At 35.8% G+C, this 20,671-nt stretch overlaps 1 protein-coding gene across 2 annotated transcripts in view; it reads left to right on the plus strand.

Moving 5' to 3' along the window:
- The first annotated feature begins 6,952 nt into the window (after positions 1-6,952).
- LOC104598797 (uncharacterized) overlaps positions 6,953-20,671 on the plus strand; it is a 75,056-nt gene continuing 61,337 nt past the window's right edge. For both annotated transcript variants that reach the window (XM_088899975.1, XM_010261022.3), the window contains exons 1-8: positions 6,953-7,252; positions 10,644-10,724; positions 10,874-10,973; positions 11,081-11,165; positions 11,254-11,303; positions 11,389-11,454; positions 13,182-13,261; positions 16,532-16,591. In XM_088899975.1, coding sequence (XP_088756101.1) covers positions 7,208-7,252; positions 10,644-10,724; positions 10,874-10,973; positions 11,081-11,165; positions 11,254-11,303; positions 11,389-11,454; positions 13,182-13,261; positions 16,532-16,591 — 567 coding nt within the window. In that variant the 5' untranslated portion in view covers positions 6,953-7,207. The remainder of the gene's footprint in view (positions 7,253-10,643; positions 10,725-10,873; positions 10,974-11,080; positions 11,166-11,253; positions 11,304-11,388; positions 11,455-13,181; positions 13,262-16,531; positions 16,592-20,671) is intronic.

The following is a 20,671-nucleotide window of genomic DNA, read 5'->3' on the forward strand; positions in this document are numbered from 1 at the left end:
CAACTCAACTCATAATAATTATTAATTTTAACAATATTATTAATTAAATAAATAAAAATATATTGATACAAAGTTATCTAATATAATAAAAAAAAGAATAAACAAAACAAAATGTAACATTAAAATACGAGTTCTTTTTGCAATATATTAAATCCATATTTAAACCATAGTATCATTAAAATTATCAATTAATATTTTTTGTATTTAAATTACTTATTTTATTAGTGTTTATTATGTTTGATTCTTAAGTGGAATTGAAATATTTTAAGTTTTACTAGTGGAATTTTTTTTTAAATTTCTTATTATTAAGTTTAATATTTATTAGTGTTTTTAATTTTTACTAAGTTTAGTTAATGTTTATTAGTTTTATGTGAAAGTTTAGTGGGTTTTTAAATTAATATTTTTATTTTTGTTGTTTTATGTTATCATAAAATTGTTTATATTATTTGACTTATTAATTTTTTACTTTATTATGTTGTATTATTATTCCCTCCCTCTCTCTCTCTCTCTCTCTGCCTTCCGCTCTTAAATGTATTTTTAAATGTAATAATAATATGCATTAAAATAAGAGGCTTTTGAAAACCCAAAGGTTTCCCTCTCTCTCTCTCTCTAACAGTGTCCAGCTTTATTAATCTAATTGAAATAGGCAATGAATAGCTTATCTAAAATGATAAACATGTTGATATGGACTATCCAATTTTATTATTATATATAGAATATATAGATTTAATGGACCTATAACTATCCCAATTATTAATAATTACACCTGATAGTAACAATTTAAAGATTAATTTTTTGACAATGTAGCATCAATAAAAACAACAATACATTATTTGCACATTGATAAAACTGTTATTTTTAATCAAAACTATCAATGGAATTTAGTTATTGATCTTATGTTAAATGTTAAACACTCGGGGGGATAGAGGGCTATACAATCAAGAGAGCAGCTCACAAGTTGACGATTATGTACTTCCCATATATATATATAATGAATGTATTTAAAACTTAATAACTAACGACAATAATTTTTCTCTATTATTGTGTATACAAATAACTATAAATACATTCAAGCTATGGGGAATCATTGTTACGACATTTTTTTCCCTTAAAAAATACATTTTTAAACAACAACCTGTGCATTGCATGAGTAGTCGTTATTTTAACGTATTATTTACAATAGAGGTTTATTGTTGTAACGTGACTCATGATTTGGCAATATTAGGAAAAAAAAAACATTGAAGTCTAAATTATTCACCATTAATCAAAGTAAATGTAATTATAGTAAATTAATGTAATTATGGAAAATGACATTACTTTCAAATAAAATGAAATAATTTGTTGTTAATTAATGTAAAACCAAGTATGGTTGAAGTCAAAACTAAATGATCTAGACCGGTGTGGATAGACTTAATAATTTTCCAAACTTATTTAATAATTATTTAGTATTATTAAATAATTGTGATACGGTTTATGGTATATTAATTTCCTATTTTTTTAATAATTATTTAGTTGAATAGTAATAAATGGATTATTATTCAAATAGTTATGAAGAATATTTCTCATAGATTAATTTCTTGTTTTTTAATTACTTATTTATTGTTAGTTAAAGAGTTTCCCTAAATTATTTGATACTTGTTAACTATAATTATTGATTTTATAGAAATTAACAAATCATGCTAATTAGTAATATCTTTTATCAATAGATTATTATTGTAAACTTTTAACGAAATTTTATTAAATTAGAATGATTAATGTGAATTACGATAAACGTTGGAATTTTGAACAATTATTAATAACCAAAAATTATCAATTAATGGATTGTTGATTAATTTTTTTGTAGAATATTAAACTATTTAATATTTGTTAAGAAATGAATGATTTCTGAAATAATTATTTTCATAAATTTTGGTATAATATTTTTCCCAACAAATTTTCATAACTAATGGATCATTTAACAATAATGGAAGATGCGATGAATATATATATAAGAAACATCGAATTCTCCTTATTCCCCTCTGTTTGTTTGAAATCACGTTTATGGAAATAAATATTGTTTGATTTGGAAAACCAAGTCTTAATAAATAATGTCCACATTTTTATGGGAAAGTGGGAAGAATAGGTGGAAATTAGATATAGAAGTAAATGAGAGGATAAAACATATATTGAGTTAATTAAGGTGATAAGTTGGGTTGTTATAGAAAGTGAGAGACATGAGTTTGGGGGCAAAGAGGGAACCCAATGGGAATGGAGATGAATGAAGAGAGAGGGTGTTGAGATGGAAATTTGGGAGTGGTGAAAGGGGGGGGGGAGGAGAGAGAGTCAAGGAGAATGCAAGGCTAGGGTAATGGAGCAAGGAAAAGCAATGTGGCATGGAGAGATGGATTTTATACGTTTATTATAATTTATACAATTTTTTTAATGGATCATTTGATAACAGCTGGTGTGATACTTAAAAGCTTATTTTTTTGCCTTTTAACCGGTCTTTGTTTTTTTTTTCATTTTATATGTTTATATTAATACTATAATATGACACTTATGAAGCATATTATATGAATACCTTATATAATGTTATAAAATAAAATGCATGTGCATATTACATGATATATTATTATATATGTATAACACATTTTCCCCCATTAAAATTTTGTAGACAGAAATGACCAAGGTAGGGTGTGGCAAATTTGGAGATATTTGTTCCTTGTAAGGATGTGATATGGGGCTAGGAATTCTTGCCCAATTAGGGTACATGGTAGGGACAATGTGTAGTACATGTATTTGAGTCCTTGATGACTGGAAATTCTTGCCCCGTCTCTAAGGCTATGTTTGGCTTGATGGAAAAGGCAGGGAAAGCAAGGGAAAGATAAGAAAACCAATACAAGGTTTGTAAGGCTCTGTTTGGTTTGTGGGATGGGGATGAGAAAAATGGAATATTCAAAAAATATTAATTTTTTTCTCATTTGTTTCGAGGGGAATGGAGGGATGGGATGAGAAAAAGGTGGTATTCGGGATCCCAAAATCGTGGAATCGGGATTGCACCAAAATAGTGCAACCCTGATGGAAAACCTCGAGAAAACTCAAGAACGGCAACGAATCAACAGTGACAGCGGCAACGAACCAACAACAACAGCGACAATGAACTAGCGATGGCCCCTTCCCATTGTCTCTCCACTCTTCCTCTCTTTCTCTCTTTTCTTCCTTCGTTCTCGTTTGTGGGCTCCCCTATTACCACCGAACCAAACACTGATCATTGCCTTCCTCATTCGTACAAAGGAGGCGGCGGTGACAGGAGAACTAGTGCGAGTGGCAGAGGAACAACCAAAATCTGTAAAACAATTCTACCTCTCTTCGAACAAGGGTAGTAGAGGAACGGTGATCTCCTCTCCCGATATATTCATCATCTCTCTCTCTCTCTCTCCCTCCTTCCTCTTCTCTCTTATCCCTCACCTTCTTCTTCTTCCTATTCTTCCTGTCTTCCTCCCCGTTTCATTTCTTTATTTCTCTAATCGCTGTTGCAACTCTTGGTAGTGACGATCTACTTTCTCAACACTCCTATCCTACTCTGCTCTCCTGATCTGGTTTCTCCTCTCCCGATCTCCTCGCTTGATATGCTTTCTCACCAGCGGCGATCCGATGAAGAACCAAGTCGTGGCGATAGTTTTCCTACTATTTTTCCATATGTAAAACCAAACAATGTAAAGTTAAATTTTACACCTTCCCATCCCATCAAAATCTTCCCACAAACCAAACGGAGCCTAAGGGGGCATTCTTTTTTGGGAATTTGAGAGGGGGGAAAGTTGGTCAATTGGATTTTGATTCCCATTGACCAAGAACCCCATGTTATTTTTTAGATTTATGTGGGGACCAGGGAAAGTTTATTTTACTAGGTATCATTTACCTAGGTAAGTGATACCCATCTCCTATGTGGGTAAATGACTTTCCCACTATGGGAGGAAAGTTGGCAACACTTTAATACAAAAATGCCCCGTTTAATAATGGATTTTTATGGCTACAATGGCCATTGCCTTATTTACATGAAAAATAAAAAAACGTGGGTAAATGCACTTACCCCTGTAAGTCTTTATTGGGAAACACATACCCGGGTATGTGCATTTACTTGGGTAAATAACTTACCGAAAAGCAAATAGGGCCTAAATGTTTTCCTACCTTTCCCGTCCTTTCCCTACATTTTTCCTTCAAACCAAACATAGACTAAGGTTATTGGCTCCTTAATAGATGAAGCTAAAGTTTGGTAGACCACTACCCTTCAAAAATGTTGATTGTGCTATCAACTAACAAAGCAAGACATCATTTTGTTCGGCAACTTCAGCCACCATCAAACGGTTGTTGAGACTTTAAGGCTATATTTGGTTTGAAGGAAAAGGGTAGGGAAACCTATACAAGGTTTGTAAAGGTTTCCCTACTTTTTCCTTCAAACCAAATACAACCTAAATGAAAAAACCACTGCCACCACGAGGCTGGGGGAGACCAAATATCCTAAAAGCAAAAAACTCATCGGTTATGACATCTAGCTACACATTAGGAGTATTACACTATTACCCATGCATAGATGATAAATTAATGGGGAGATGTTCCCAATGCGTGGTTGGATGCTTTTGCTTTGAGAGCTTGTGCATAATTGTTGCACTCAAGAGATCCCATCATGAGTTTGTATGGGAGTTATGGGTATAGGGATCGACTACCATATAGGGATGCGACATGGGCAAGCTCGGGTTGTGTTTTTTGCCAAAATTTGAATGGGCCTAACCTAAAGACATAAACCCAAAGTACTATAAGATGCCAACTCGGGGCCAACTTGAATTGCAACGTTAACCACCCCCCATTGTGTAGCCCTGTGACCCACAAAAAACATAAGAAGAAGAAGAAGAAAAAAAAACTCTAAGGGCCCATTTGGTTCACGGGACCAAGGGTTTGGAATTGGAATGTCCCATTTTGATTCCAATTGTTTTGTCGGACGGACTTAGAATACCATTCATAGTGGAATGGCATTTCCCTATTGGAAGGAATGGTCATTCCCTCCTCATCACTGGGAATGAAATCCCATTACAACTCCAATTCCTATTCCCATTGTTATTTAAATCAAATAGACTATGGGAATAAATCATTATGGTTTTGATTACGATGGGCCCCAATGCTCTTTTAAGGATGATGAGGATGGCTATGTAGTTGTTTGAGATTGATGCCATTTTTCTCAAAAAAATGGTGCCACATTAGCATGGTATTTGTTAAGATGCCTTCCCCCGCCCCCCCGGTAAAAAAAAAAACAAAACAAAATTTTATTAGACCATGCATTGGAAATCAGAAAAAAAAAGGTGTAGTATGAGAAAACACCAAATTTTCTTTTTCTACATTATTAGCAATAGTATGCTGATATGGCATCGAAAAATGCTTATATGGCAACAACAACAATGATACCAAATAAAAAATCAGAGAAAACGTTTTATAAAAAAACAACATGTTTGCATAAACACCGTTTTATGAGAAAATGTTTATCAGGAAACAACATCTATCCCAAACACCACCAATATCAAGTTGAATTGAAATGGATTTATCTTTGCTTGAAAAATTAGATAATTTGAGGAGCCTGAATCTGGTGGTCACATGGCAATAATTAATACAAAAAAAAATCTGGTGGCCATATTTGGTGTGTGATGAAATCTCTTGAAGGTAAAAACTTTGCACATATTGTGAAAATATAGACATTCAGCCGCACACTATAAATATCTTTCTATACATAAAATGGCATATTTATCAAAAAAGGGGGGGTTTAGTGTTCAGTCCACCTAACAAATCTTACATCGTCTGTATAATTGGGTAGGTGTCAGATCGAAATTGATGCCAATACATGAGGGGTAATGGAAAAAAAAAATTGAGATACATGTACGGAGTTAGATGCCGTATGAAATTTCAGGAGCACGGGCAGGTATCGTATCTCCATTGTGTTCGTGTGCTTGGTGCTTACTCAACATTTTCACCGAGTATGCTGTATGCCTATGCCCAACTAGATGCGTACCACAAATGGAAATGTGCTATCTTTTACTGCACGTGACGACCGACCACGCAAAAGAGTGGCATCATCGTTAACCAATCAACTCACTCCACTGTCCCCCACATGCCACGTGTTCTCCGATAGCACCAAAGGTCATAATCAGTTCACTCGTTCTTAACAAGTCTGGATATCGTTGTCCAAATTACTGGAATAACCCTTTCACCATAAGCACCGTTACTTTCAATTCTATTTCAAATTCGTCAACTATATACATTTTTTTCTTCTAAATGTATTCTTCTTCAATTATTTGTCCAATAACGGCTTGGAGACACGTTTGATGAATAAAGGTGTCCAGCCAAATCTCATCCATTCATCTCCTCGTAATACAGGGCCAATAGGTGTGCACCAGCTCAGCCCCGCAGCGTGGGGTATATATGAGGTCGATGCAGCTGACCATGGTTAGTCCGATATCCACCGGTTTCCTTCCGTAGGCCGTAGGATTCGAAGAGCTATTATGAACGTTATTGAGCTAAAAAACGATTAACTCGTGACTGGTGTGAGTGGTGACTGGTGACTGGTGAGTAAGACCGTGCTGAGGTTTCGCAGCATGAACAAAATTCCATGCTTGGTCTTTGCTTCCATCTTGCGTTGATAGGAGATTGGAATCCACATAAAGCGGCCCCACCGTGGATCAACGGCAAAAGGCTGGTTAAGGTGCTCACGTGGGGAGTGGGCTGTGTGGTGTGGGGAACCCCAATGTAAATGACTCCTTTGGCCAGCTATTATTTGGACTTTGACAGAATGACAGCCCGCCTGCACTGAGCAACTGGGCAGTCAGGGGATGTTCTTGGTATTTTATACAAAGGAAGAGGATTTTTTGGGGATTCGGGATTCTTGTATGTTTCTCAATTCTCATTACTTCCGTCGAAGGGCGGGGAAAGTGAACAGAAAATAAAAGCGAACGGAGAGAGAGAGAGAGAGAGAGAAAGAGAGAGAGACAAAGAGAGAGCGGAGAAATCCGAGGGTTCTCTTCGACGTTAATGGCGGTTAGGGTTTTCTGTTGATCTCTAAAACTCAAATCTCCCGCCACTTCCACCTTTCGTTCTTCTAAAGTTCCATTCAATTTCCTCTCTGTTATTTCCGATTTTCCCAAAGAATTTCCCGTAAATTTTTATTCAGGGAGGAGAAACATAATTGATGGGCGGGCAAGGAAAGACCCCAGCCATTGCCAATTCGATGCAGGTAAGTGTTTTTCGATTACTATTGAAGCTTTAAGTTACTCATTCCGTGGATTTTGATGTTGCCCTAGAATCATAGTTGATGGTTCATCTGTTGTTATTCCTGGATTAAAAGCTTGAGCTCGATTTTAGTAAGATAAATACATTTTCTTTGAATTCCAGTTCTTCCAATCCTCTCTTGAAAAGTTCTGTTCGTTTTTTTGTCTTTGATTCAAGTAGAATTTCTAAATATTACAATTTTGCTTGTTTATTCATCTCGATATTTTCAAGATCCCCCCCTTTTGTTGAAGTCAATTCGCGGCTTGTTCGTGAATTCTTATTTTGCTCTGAGTTCTCTGATGTAGTCGTATTGCAGTAGAGGGTCTACATGTTTTCTGCTAGACTGGCTGCTTGAATTCATTAATCAATTGAGTCACCATTTCAATTCTTCTGGCGCATATCGTAGACATCTTATCCATCAGTTACCAGTTTTGCTGAATAATCATATTGTTGACCATATTAAAGTTACTCTACTCTTCACTCTTTACATTGAACGTATGAGCCCATAGGACCCCCAAACCGTCTTTTTCTGAGCTAGAAAACTGATTATCTTGTACTCTTGAAGCAACATCAGATATTAGACGCTTGTCTTTCTATTCTAAGTTACTACTATAAATGCTGAATGGGTGACTTGGGATCTTGGATGTCTGAAAAATGACGTGATAATGCAATTTTTTGCCCTCACACTAGTAGAGTTGCACAGGGAGAAACCACAATCTTGCAGTGCCTGGGAAAAAATTGAAGTATCATTTCTGATATGCAATTGCTATTCAGGATTGTGGTTTATATCTTACTGCCTGAGCTTCTTATTTGTTTCTCATCTAGTTATTAGTATGAATTTGTTCCACAATATTGAAGCGTTCTATTGTTACATTCTATTGGTGTCTACTCATCCAATTTTTGCAGGTGAAAGTGTTTTGCTATTTTTCCAGATAAGCAACAGAAACTTTATTGATTATAGGAAAGAATAAGGAACAGCTTCATTACAAAGATAGTTAGCAGCCCCAAAGACAATTGGCCCTTAAAGTCCCATTTCCTCGGTCCCTCCCCTTGTTCTGTTTGGTCCCAAACTATCCCCAATAATTTCTATCTATTAACCCCTTGTAACGTTGTTTGGCTAGACATATGCCAAAGAATTTGCAATCTTGTTAGCCAACTATAAAATCTTTTTCTTTGCCTAACTCTTTTTTTAGAGTTCCAATTTGCAATAAATTACTTATCCATTAATAAAACATGGATTAGTATTATCCAACAGTTTTTTTCCGGTCATTGGCAACAATTAGGAATATTTTATTCATGAAATTTAAATGAGAGAAATAACCTATATTGCTCCATATGGATTAATAGGGGGAAAACTATAACTGTCCAAAGCTGAAAAAGCTCATAATCTCATGCAAAAGGCAAATTTAGAGCACTCAAGGGTCCAGAGTCCCCTACTAGGACTTGTGCAACCACTCCTGCCCTTGGTCATATTCAAATAATCTTGTAGATGCTCTCTCTTGAATGATAACTTTCATTTTCCTTTCATTACTTGAGTCTCATTATTTTTATTTATTTTTTGATAAATGATTAAGTGTTGTATTATAATATAAAAATGAAAAGAGAGGGCAAGATACCCTCCGTAACACAAGAATGAGGGGTTTGGAAAGAGTAATATGCCCACCATTACAGAAGAATGATGGAAATGTTGCTTTGATCTTTTATGAGGCACCCGATGAGATACCCTACTTCATAACACATGCTTACATATATGAATTAATTGACGTTTATAAATAATAAATATAACATATGGTATTTGAAGTTAGAATGATAGAGGGTACAAATATCCATAAAATATAAGGTTTAGCATTCAACAAAATAATAACTGACCGACTAATGATCATATACGTTTTACATTTAAAGTTTCAATGTCCAAAGTTCTCAAATTATTCGAATGAACCATACTGCTTTAGATCATAAAATTCTTCCATCATCATTTTTTTTTCACTGATGGGATCATATGATGAATCATCCATATAATTAATATTAGATTTCTGGTCATATAACAATTTAGAATAAAGGAGACAATTTAGTTGTTTTGATTTATGTAAAAAAATCAATAAAAAGAAATAAATCCATTAGGAAGGGAAATGAGAAAATTAACAAACTTGGGCTGTTAGATTTCCATCACCCAAAATGTAGAATAATGAGGAAAAAAATTCCCACTTGATTTAACTAAGAAAAGAGACTTGTGAAGCTTCTTCTTGACCCTTGTTGCGTTGAACTTTCCTGAAAACAATAAGAAAAATTAAGAACTTGATTTTCCTAGTTGGATTTTCATTTTACTTTATTTTTGTTATTGTCTTTCTTAATTACCAAACTTCTCCTCATATATTTTGAACTATAAAAAATACATGTATTAAATCAGTCAGTTGTTATTGGTTCTTGAGGCTTATGCCTTTCCATGCCTCAAGCTATGCCTCATGAAGCATGCCTTGAGGCATGAGGCATATGCCTCTTCCTGACAAGGGCTTAAGCCTCACATCAAAGATATGAGGCTTAAGCCTTGAGGCAAAATCTCTGCACCTCGCCACAAGGCGTACACCTCACTTTCCTCTTTAATACCCAACTACCTTGCCTTTGTGTAGCCTGTAAAACCTTGGGTTATAATAAAAAGGAAATATACAAATTGTTTATAAAAGAAATAAATTGTACTCTTAGCATGCATAAAATTGTAATAAATATATATCTGTACATATATCTGTTGCATATTATTTATATTTATATATACATGCCAATTAAAAAATTATATGCATATACTTGTATATAATATGATACATACTTTGAGTCTGATGCCTTGCCTCTCTGATACCCAATTGCTTTGTCTTTGCATTTAGCCTTTAAAGCCTTGAGTTATATTACTTCCTGTTTTCTTGTAGATTGCCCAACACACACACACACACACTCTCTCTCTCTCTCTCTCTCTCTCTCTCTTCTAAGTTTTTGTTTTGTAAATCTTATCCGTAATTTATGTACTCACTCTTAACTATCAGAAAAGTTATGAAAATTTCGTCTCGCTTGTTTATTAGCCTTATGTATCCATTCTTGCCTTATGGTGTACCCGAGAACTGCACTTTGCAATTACATGCAGGAATTTGCAATGTTGCTACCTGTTCATCATTTATTAATCTTGTGCCCCTCCACTCTGCTGCTACCTGTGTTTCTATACTCCAGACACAGTTGAAGTACTTCATTCTTTTCAATCAATATGGATTTTCATGCGTTTTTCCTGTGTGCTTGTTGTTTTGGATTGAATTCTTATTGCTTGCATATTTGCTAATATTATGATGGACTTGGTGGGTGTTCAAAATTTTCAGCGTGTTAAGGTATACCGTTTGAATGATGATGGTAAATGGGATGACCGGGGAACTGGGCATGTCACTGTTGAGTACTTGGAGGTTTGTCCATATACTTGTTATTCTTTTCTATTTTTTTTGTTTGACCAGTCATTCGATGAACTGTGTCTTAAGTCCTGGAACTTATTACAAAGATTGACAGTCCTAAGTCAAGTGTTATAAATGTTGATCAGCAATGCTTTTGAATGCAGAGATCGGAAGAACTCGGTTTGTTTGTGATTGATGAAGAAGATAATGAGACATTGCTTGTGCATCGTATCAGGCCAGAAGATATCTATCGAAGGCAAGAAGGTATTTCATATTTGTGTGAAATGCAATATATCACTAACCACTCTTCTTATGTAATGTAACAATGTAAGATGATGGTTGACATGGCATGATTTCATTCTTTCCCTCAGATACAATCATCTCATGGCGAGATCCCGATTATTCTACAGAATTAGCTCTTAGCTTTCAAGAGGCTACAGGATGCTCTTATATATGGTAATATATCCTTTTCTTTCCAACTTTTAGTTGTGATAAGAGTTCACTTGAACTATTATTTCATCATGTAATTTTTGGTTTTATATAGGGACCAAATCTGCAATGTGCAGAGGAATATGCACTTCAATAATCTTAGCAGTAAGTATTCCTTATCTGATGGATTTTAAGTACATACTTCTCTATAGTTTGTCTGCTAAGTCTATAATCTCTCGACATTCTGTAGGTATGGAGATTGGTCAACGTCCACCGACAGATGCCTTGGAGACATCTGGAACTTCCCATGCCAATGGTAACTTTCTTATGTGTTCTGAATAAGAATTTCCATGCTGCAATCTGTCTTTTGGGATGAGTAGCAGTTTAGGGCTATCTCCCATTTGTATCTTTGGGGATCATGCACTAGCGTGCTGCCATTATGCTAAAAGTTGAGCCTTTTCTTTTCTTTCTTTTATCTATTTGTTTTTCTGGGCCTGAAAAGTTTTTGATCAGTTAGCAATAAAAAGTCTTATCATATGTTATGAGGATGGGTTGGATAACTTTTTTAACAGGTCATTGGTTGTTTCCTCTTGCACATTTCCAGCTTTTACACATTAACCTTATTACTTTAAGATATGCCTAAGCTTAATGTATGTATTGATCGATCAAGATTTTGCACCAAAATTTGGGCTTATCTTCACGCCTTTTGAAATTATTTTTTCCAACACCTAGTTTTTCCCCTTCTTTTGCTTTTTATTGGTTAAACTGTCGAAGCATTTATTCGCAGTGGATGACAGCCCACCCTCATAGGATGAGATTTTTTGTTCCTTTTTCTTTGGTTGTGGTCAGGGTTGAGGGAACAACCAAGGCAGATACACCTACCACGAGTGGAGAAAACAATATGACTGTTAACCCATTAATGTAGACTCCAAATATAAGGAGCTAATCCCCTCCATCTCTGGCCAGGCTGTCTTTGTTGATCTTGGGACCCACTGGAGCAAGCTGTTCATATTTGAAGCCAAAGACCTCGTCTTCCTTATGTGCCGTAAGTTTTGTGGATCATCAATGAATGAACACATCTATCCTACCACTATACAGTTTCCCTCAACCTCCGGTCCTAATGTTTAGTTTACTGAGTGTTCCTGAAAAAAAAGCTTTGCTCTAATGAAGTCCTCCACTCCAATGCATGGTTCCAAGTTTTGGTGAAATTTTGCTGATAGAGAAAAAAGGATAAATTTTGCGAATTTTCAGTTTTGGCCATTTGACAAAATATGAAAAATTTTGGGTGCAATTAGCTGAAATATTGCAATATGTTCTAAAATTTCGGGTGTCCATCACTTGTTATTTGTAAAAGATCATGTTGTGATATCAAAATTAGTAAAGATAGATAATATGCATATATTAACAAAATATTTTTTTTTTCCGAAAAGAATTGTTCTGGATTAGGGTCCAAAATGAAAGAGATACCCAATTTCTAAAACCATGGTCCATGGGATTAGAAGATTTCACTATTGCCTCCTTCCTGTGAGAACACCTTGCCCCTCAAACTTAAACCTAACTTGTTTCTGCTAATATTGCTGTCTTTGAGTGGAGAAACTGGCACCTGTCTGCCATCCTTTAAGGATTCATCCCTAGACATGATCCAATTAGCCACACTTGTTGTCACAGAATCTTGGATGGCTTTTCTATCTAATCTTTTCTCTCTTCCTAAAGGCTCTACAAAAGTGCTGCTCTACTGCACCTTCACAAGATCTTCACTCTTCAGATATGAGGGGATTGGAATTCTGTCTTAAATAGTTTTTTTTATTAGTGGTATTTGTATATGCTTTTTTTTTCCCTTTTGGGGAAGATGTTAGTATAAATGATTTTTTTAATCAATATTGCACATAAGCTATTAGCCTATTACTTGTGATTTTATTTACCTTCTGTTTCCACAAGTGTCAATTATAGTTGCATGATCCAGTTAAATATTGTATGGTGGATATAAAATTGCATTGTGGTTGGGATGGCAAGATTACCAATTCATACCTGTTACATCTGCAGATGATACATTTCATGGTGTCAACAGCGAGTTGAGGGAGCTGCCAGCAGTTGAACTGTCTACGCTTCCCTTGATATTAAAGGTGCTAATGGACACTCAACCTCCTTTCGTGATACAACTATGCTTCTGATCTCCAATGCAAGGCCATTAAGTCAATGCTGTTACTCTTGCTTCTACTTTACTCATTTAATGCCTGCTAATTATGTATTTAATTTGAATATAGTGGCTTATTGTTTTTGAATCTAGTTCTTTGTGGTTGTTCTCTGCCTCCATTCCTCTGTTTTAGTCTACTATTCATGAATGTGTGATGTTTATAATCCAAGGCATTATAGTTTACTTGTGTAAGGAATTTATTGTGCTGGTTATTTGCTGAATTGTTTTGCTTGATGAAAGCTAAATTTGCATTGAACTTTCTATATGCAGTTTCTATTTTTTAAGTTTTTAATTTTTTGTACTTCAGTGTTTGCTTCGTTTAGATGTTACATACAAGCTTGGGCTAAAGGTAGTAGACATAGTGGAAGTAAAGTCATCATATTAGGTTTTGCAAGATGCAAGGTAAAAGTATAGAACATGCAAATGTTAGCATACTCAATTGATCAAGTTCATCCACTTATCAAAAAGAAAGTGTAATACAACAGCATGTCCAAAGGCTTCTGGTTTGAAAATAAGATAATTGAGTTTTCTGTTGTCATGTATATTAAATTGATTAATTGGGAGTACTTTCGTATTCCTTATTGCCTTTGGATATTCTGTGGCATGTAGGAGGGGCAGGATTTTGGGGAGATGTACTATAGTAGTGGTGCTTTGGACAGTTTTGGAGGAAAGGAACTCAAGAATTTTTGAAGATAAAGAACGGAGTAAGGAAGCTTTGGTAGAAGTGATAACTCTAAGAGTGGCACAGTGGGCTAAAAGTCTGAAACTTTTCTCAGATTTTAAGGTTGAGGATTTTTTCAGGTCTTGGTAGAAGTAAGGAAGCTCTGGTGGAAGTGATAACCAAGGATCGAAATATCGCAACGTATTGGGGTGTATTGGCCGATACGAATCGTATCGGGGCCCCTCCTATACACCCCTATACTTAGTGTTTTGGGGTCTTACCTATTTCACGGGGTAGATGGGCCTTAAACTGATACCCTCCACCCTGAACCAGTTTCAAAGAAAAAGACTAAAAAAAAGCTAAGTTTGATACAGGACGATACACTGGTGTATCGATATTTTTGAATCTTGGTGATAACTATAAGAGGATTTTAAGGTTGAGGAGTGGTCACCCCCAAACTGTGGTAGGGAGAAATTGAATTTTGATGGGAGTTGTGTTGGCAATCTGGGTCCCTCAGGCATTGGAGGGGTCATTTTTTTTTTTGATAGATGGCATAGGAGGGGTCATTAGGACAGAAAAGGAAACATCACAGCCTTATACTAGGGAGCAGCTGAACAAGAAGGTGATGTGGTTAGATCAGAGCTACTGGCTGCAGTATATGGGGTTGAGAACGCCAATGATTTGGGTATTGATTGGTCATTGAGGGTGATTCGAGAACTGTTGTGAACTGGCTGAAGAAGGGGGATGGGATGACATGGCATTTAAGAAATGAATTCAGGAAATTTAAATGGTTATCAAAAGACATGACAATCCGAGTTAAATGGGTTAGGAGAACTGCCAACAGTCTGGCAGATGGTTTAGCTAAGCAAGGGGTACAAAGAATATCCTTGTATTGGGCTCAATTATAGTTCTTGGGTTGGCTCAGCTTTTTTGAAGCTGTGTTTTTTCTTTTTCCACAACCTCTTGTTGTTATTATTTTTTCTATTATTGAAGTCATTTCTGTGTTGCTGATAAAAAGAGGAATGAGGTTAGCACCACAGCTTGGTCTCAATGATTTGGAAGTTGAAGGAGATTCACAACTAGTCATTAATTGGGCAAAGCAAGCCAAATCAGAACCTTGAAAATATAGACATGCTTTTAGGGAAATTAATGCCATTGCAAAGCAATTAATTTCTAGTTTCAGCTGGGTGAGAAGAGTTGCAAATGGGGAGGCAGATGTTCTTGCTTAACAGGGAGTTGACAGACCTAACTTATTCTGGGAAAATTTGTAAACTCATGTGACCAGGGTCTGTTGGAAACCTCCAACAGTTGTATTAAGTTTTAATTTATTAATGAAATCCTTTTGCTGATAAAAAAACTCAGGTCTGGGGCAGGTCATGGTCCACTTGATCCCTTGCACCCATATAGCCCGACTTAAATGGATTGCCTCATCTTAATTGGTTTGCCAACAGCGATAGTCCAGTTGAGTCAAGACCCAATTCACTTGAATATTTGATAGCCACAGTAAGAATATTTTACTTGGTTAAAATTTTGGACCTTCTGATGATGCGATCCGATTTATCACTACATGACAGTACCTTCAATTGTAGTTCTGCTCAGCTATTTATGAGAGATTTTAGTCCTTGTATGAGGGCTGATAGCTCTGCTTTTAGAGAATTTCTATTGTCATCAGGCCTTGATTAGCTAAATAAGATATTTCCTTTATCATCTCTAACTACACTACCAAAACCTGAAGTTCCTGGGTTCCTAAGCTGTCTGTTATCCGTCAAAATTTTGTTTCCTTCCCTCTTGCTCTAGGGAACTCTTTTCCACTATTTACTTTCTACCAAGCAAAGAACAACACATGCTTATGGTGAATTTTCTATGCTCTATGTAAAAACCTACATGCTTAGAGTTAACATCTGTTTTCCTGATCACTTTCTCCTCTTTAATCATCTTTCATGTACTTCTGTTCCTTAAGCTAGAAAAGGAGTAATGTTCAGCTATTTAATGACTATGAATTCCCCAAAAATGACACATCAACTCAATCCATCTAACTTATCTCAGCTACTTTTGATTTGGCATAGAGATCCTTTACCACCACTCCATTCTATTTGGTATATAATCATTTTTAGATTGTTAATGCTCAAGTTGTTTCTTTGTACCTTAACAAATGGATTTTTTGGTCGTTCCCTTGCCCTTTAGAGGTTTCAGCTTGCACCCAATCATAAACCCCAAAATAACAATAGCTAGAAAAATGAAACTTTCAGTACAGAGAATATACAAAAATTTTTAGGTATGGTTCTTGGTTTTGAATTCCAATGCTACCACAATGTTCAGTATGGTTTTTGCTGTAATAATTGCTGGTTGCGATGGTGGATAATGCAATATTTTTCTTGTTGCTTTCTCAGTTGAGTGTCATTCCTTGTAGAGATTCTATTCTTCCATTTACTATAATTGTCTTAGTTCTCTTGACTAACTGCAATTATCTCACTTTTTTTTTGAATATCTTTTTTTTTCACATGTTTATTTGCTAATGAAGATATGACTTTATTGCAGACTGTAACAGAGAGTGGCATTGCTGATCAGATGCATGTGACAGACCTCATGTTACATGACGTGAGCTTCCTCTAAGTTTTGTGGGTTTCAGAAAATTCTGATAGTTTTTCTTCTAAGGGTCAACACCCTTATCTTGGGTGGAGACAGTGTATTACATTAAATATTCTCTATTGAAAGTTGCTGTTTCTGATTAAAAAAATTCTGATAGTTTTGTGAGAATGACTTGGGTAATCTTATATTGTGTAGCTTCTGGTTCATGGGATAGATTTTTTATACTTTATGAGCGTAAAACCTAAATTTTTTTTGTTTTCATAAACCATATAGAGATAATCGCTTCATCATAGCCAGATTGAGAAAACAGGAACTGATTGAGAAAGTTCCTCAGCTTTGTAAGCTTCTTTTTTGATTGAACTGTCAAATTTATGATGAATATGTGGAAATTATAAATTGTATAGAATGTTATGGAGGATATAAATTGTCCTTTATCATTTTTAAGATTCCCATATCCCCTTCTTTCTTCTTTTGTTTTCCTTTTTTGGGTACATATATGTTTCCTACACTTTCAAATGTCTTGTGGCATTTAAAAAAATACTTAGAGATGAAATGCCACAACATAGAGGAAAATGTTGGGGAGTGGTAGGTGGAGCTGAAGAATGTGTTTAACTAAATAAGAGTTCAGAGAGGGTGTTGGAATTGGGAGAGTTTATTTCTGCAATAACAGACAAATATAGGGTTCATGGTTGATTTATGTAAATTAAGTTCTAGTTTACAGGTAGGGGGATGTTTTGGTAATTGAGTTTTGAGATTTATTAGTAAACGTAGTGTTCTCAGTGATTCCAATCCATTTAGAATTTCATATTGTTCAGTAACAAGTGAGTTTAAGACAATTTTTATTTGAGAACATCATGCACCTTGACCATTGTGGTGATCTCAACTCAGAAGGTACAAAGCATAAGCAGTTTTTACCCCATTTTTGCCAATACAATTGTTCATGGGAAGTTATTTATTGTCCTCCTATGATTCAAGGGGCACTTCATGGCCAAGCCCATCATGTGAGCATGTCTTCAAGTTTTTACGAAAGGGGATCTTTTAAGTGACAGCTTCTTCAGTTACTTCTGAATGTAGAATATTTGAGGTAATGGTGTCTTCAAGGTTTATTTGGTGAAGGATGATGACATCCGTGTTATACTTTTTTTTTGATCAGTAACAGTAAAAAAATTTATTAATAAATACACAGAAAATACAGATTTACAAAACAAGGGTTGTAGGCCACCACTTGTATGCACTTGTATGATTCTTTGAATCTCTCTCCACAATGATCCATAGTTGTCAAGGCGTCACCTAGGCGACTAGGCACCCTTGGCTGGGCGCCTTGCCCAAATGCCTTGACTTTTAGCAACTAGGCGCCCTTCTAGGTGACTAAGCACCTGCCTAGGCGACAAAAATGATAAGGTGGACACCTTTTATAATATCATTTATATTGCTGTATCATATTAATGTATGTGTTCATACATTTTATTATATGCTATATATACAATTGTACTTTGCTTTAATGTTTTACTATTGAAATTTAAATGATCAAAGGGTTTTGAGGAGAGAAAAAAAAGAAAGAAGGAAAAAAAGAAAGAGGAAAGAAAGAATAGAATTATAAAATTTTTATCGCCTAGGTGACACCTAGGCGACTATGCGATGATCCTTCTATAATTTAGATCTTTCCTTAACTTTAGGCAATGTAACACTGCTAGTAGTTCTTCCGCCGTTGAGTCTCCATACTCTATGGGAAGAGGCATGATAGATTCATCTGCACATCTGAATGCCCTGTATTCCTGAGGGTCATGGGTTCCCTATGCTGCATCCATCAAAGCTCATCTTGAGGCTAGGTAAAGTAGCCAACATCCATGAAACTCTTAATCTTGTTCTTGCAGAATCCAAATTGGCTACAGCTTGTTAATTCCTAAGAATGTTTTCACAGGAAATAGAGAGCATCTTTAGGTATTTCACCCAATGCATCTCTTACCATAACTATTTCTATCACCGCTTTTTCTGAGTGGGTCTTGTCTAGGAAGATCTTGTTATCTCTATCATGTCTCTTAACTAGGAAGATACTAGTTGGCAATTTTACTGATGCGTGATGTGGCCTTTAATTTTCTTCCTGATCCCTATCATCTCTTAATTTTTTTTTCTCACTACCTCATTCCTCTGCAAAATTTTCTCATTCATTTCTGCAAATCATAGAACTTGTGTAGGTATGGGGCCATTTCTCTGGGAAAAGTCTGAAAGGATTGTTTTCTCTATCCTTTCTTCTTCTTTCTCTTCATACTAAAGGACCTAAACTCTTACATCAATCTCATCTTTCCACTTATCTAAGACATAAAGAAAGTTTGTTAATTATCAAGTCTGGGGGCCTGTGGCTGGTAATTCTTTTTTCTCTGCGATTGTATCTCTATTCCATTTACACAGCTAGTTAAGGCAGCTAGTGTATTTCCTACCAAGTCCTAGGTGACAATGAGGGGGCACCAAGGTGATAAAGATGAATACATAAATATGCACATATTTTCTAATGTACATAGCTGACCCATATAATTGGGATAAGCCTTGGGTGATGATGATGTGTGCTATATATAAGTATGTTTAATTACGTGTTAATTATGAACTATTATACCAGATATTAAGTTATCAAATGACAACTTACACCTGATTTCCAGAAAAAAATGACAAGATTTTTGAATATCCTCCTTGGTTCAAAGGAAAATGCAAATATTCATATAGGGATCAAGAGCCCTAATTTGTAGCTTTGCTTGCACTCCTCTTGACCTAAAATTAAATATTCTCACTAATATGGTCATATCTCATATAGGAAGGTGTTGTGAATCTGATTTATTGGTTCTGTGTTAGTATGCTGTTAGTATGTTGTCAGCCTAGTTTTCTTCCCTTGTTAGTTGTTTGTTATTAGGAACTGCCAGGGGCATTCTTGTAACTTCAGTTCTTATTACATTAAGTGAATATAAATAAGAAGCTGGGAACGACCAGCCCAGAGTTTTTGAGTCTCAATCGGCTCTCTCTTCTCTTCTCCTCTATGTTCTTTTCTCTTCTTTCTTCTCTTCTCTCTCTCTCTCTCTCTCTCGTCTCTCTCAGGAAGGAACACATGATATAAGAGCAATAATTCTGGGCTCGAAAATTGTTTTTTTTTCATCTGAATCTCAGTCTTTTTTTTTTCGTTCTCTTGATCTCTTGGACGTGGAAGACCAAGAATTCTATCGGACTGTTCAGAGTTCCTGTGGTTGTTGTTTTTTGGGTTCCTCCTTGGTCGTAACACCAAGGAAACCCTAACAGAAGGAGGGCAATGCTGGAATGACTCTCCTCTCTTAGTTCGGTGCAGTGAAAAATATTTTTCTGGGTTTGCACCTTCTTACAGGTGCTGGACAGGGGTATGTGTCCCCTTTTTTCTCTGTGGTCTATGCTGTGAAGGGCTGAGAAGGCCTTGGTTTTGAGGTTTACACCTTTGTACAGGTGCTGGACAGGGGTATGTTTTTTTTTTTTTTTTTTTAACTCACGTGCTGTGGTCGAACTGTTAGTAGTTTCTTTTTTTAATGACTGCTTGTGGCCGAACTCTTGCTGTTAGTAGACTGTCTTCAATAGCCTGTTAGTAGACTAGTTGCTGGACTAATTTCTGGGCTATTCTAAGGGCCGAACTATTGCTGAACTGATTTCAGCAGTATCTTTCTCCTTCCGGAAGTGAAAATTCTTGGGAGTTTAGCATTCTGTTTGTGTGGAATCTGCTCTGGTATATTTGTGACCACTTTTTTTCTCAATGGCAAACTATGATTCAGCATCATCTGGAGTTGCACCAACTCGTAGTACAACTGGTATGGGGGGTGAAAACATGATATTTTCCATGCGAATTACCCCTTTAAATGGCCTGAACTACCTGGAGTGGGCTAAAAGTGTGAAACTTTATGTAACGACAAGGGGAAAAGCTGGTTACATAAATGGCAGAGTGAAAGAACCCAAATGTGAGACGGCTGAACTTGATAGGTGGGACCAAGAAAACAGTATGGTGATGTCTTGGCTCCTTGCAGCCATGGAACCCGATGCGAAGAAGAACTTTATGTGGGCAGACACCGCGAATGAGATTTGGGA

The sequence above is a fragment of the Nelumbo nucifera genome, chromosome 3 (assembly GCF_055504915.1).
Source record: "Nelumbo nucifera cultivar China Antique chromosome 3, China Antique-T2T, whole genome shotgun sequence".
NCBI classification, from domain to species: Eukaryota; Viridiplantae; Streptophyta; class Magnoliopsida; order Proteales; family Nelumbonaceae; genus Nelumbo; species Nelumbo nucifera.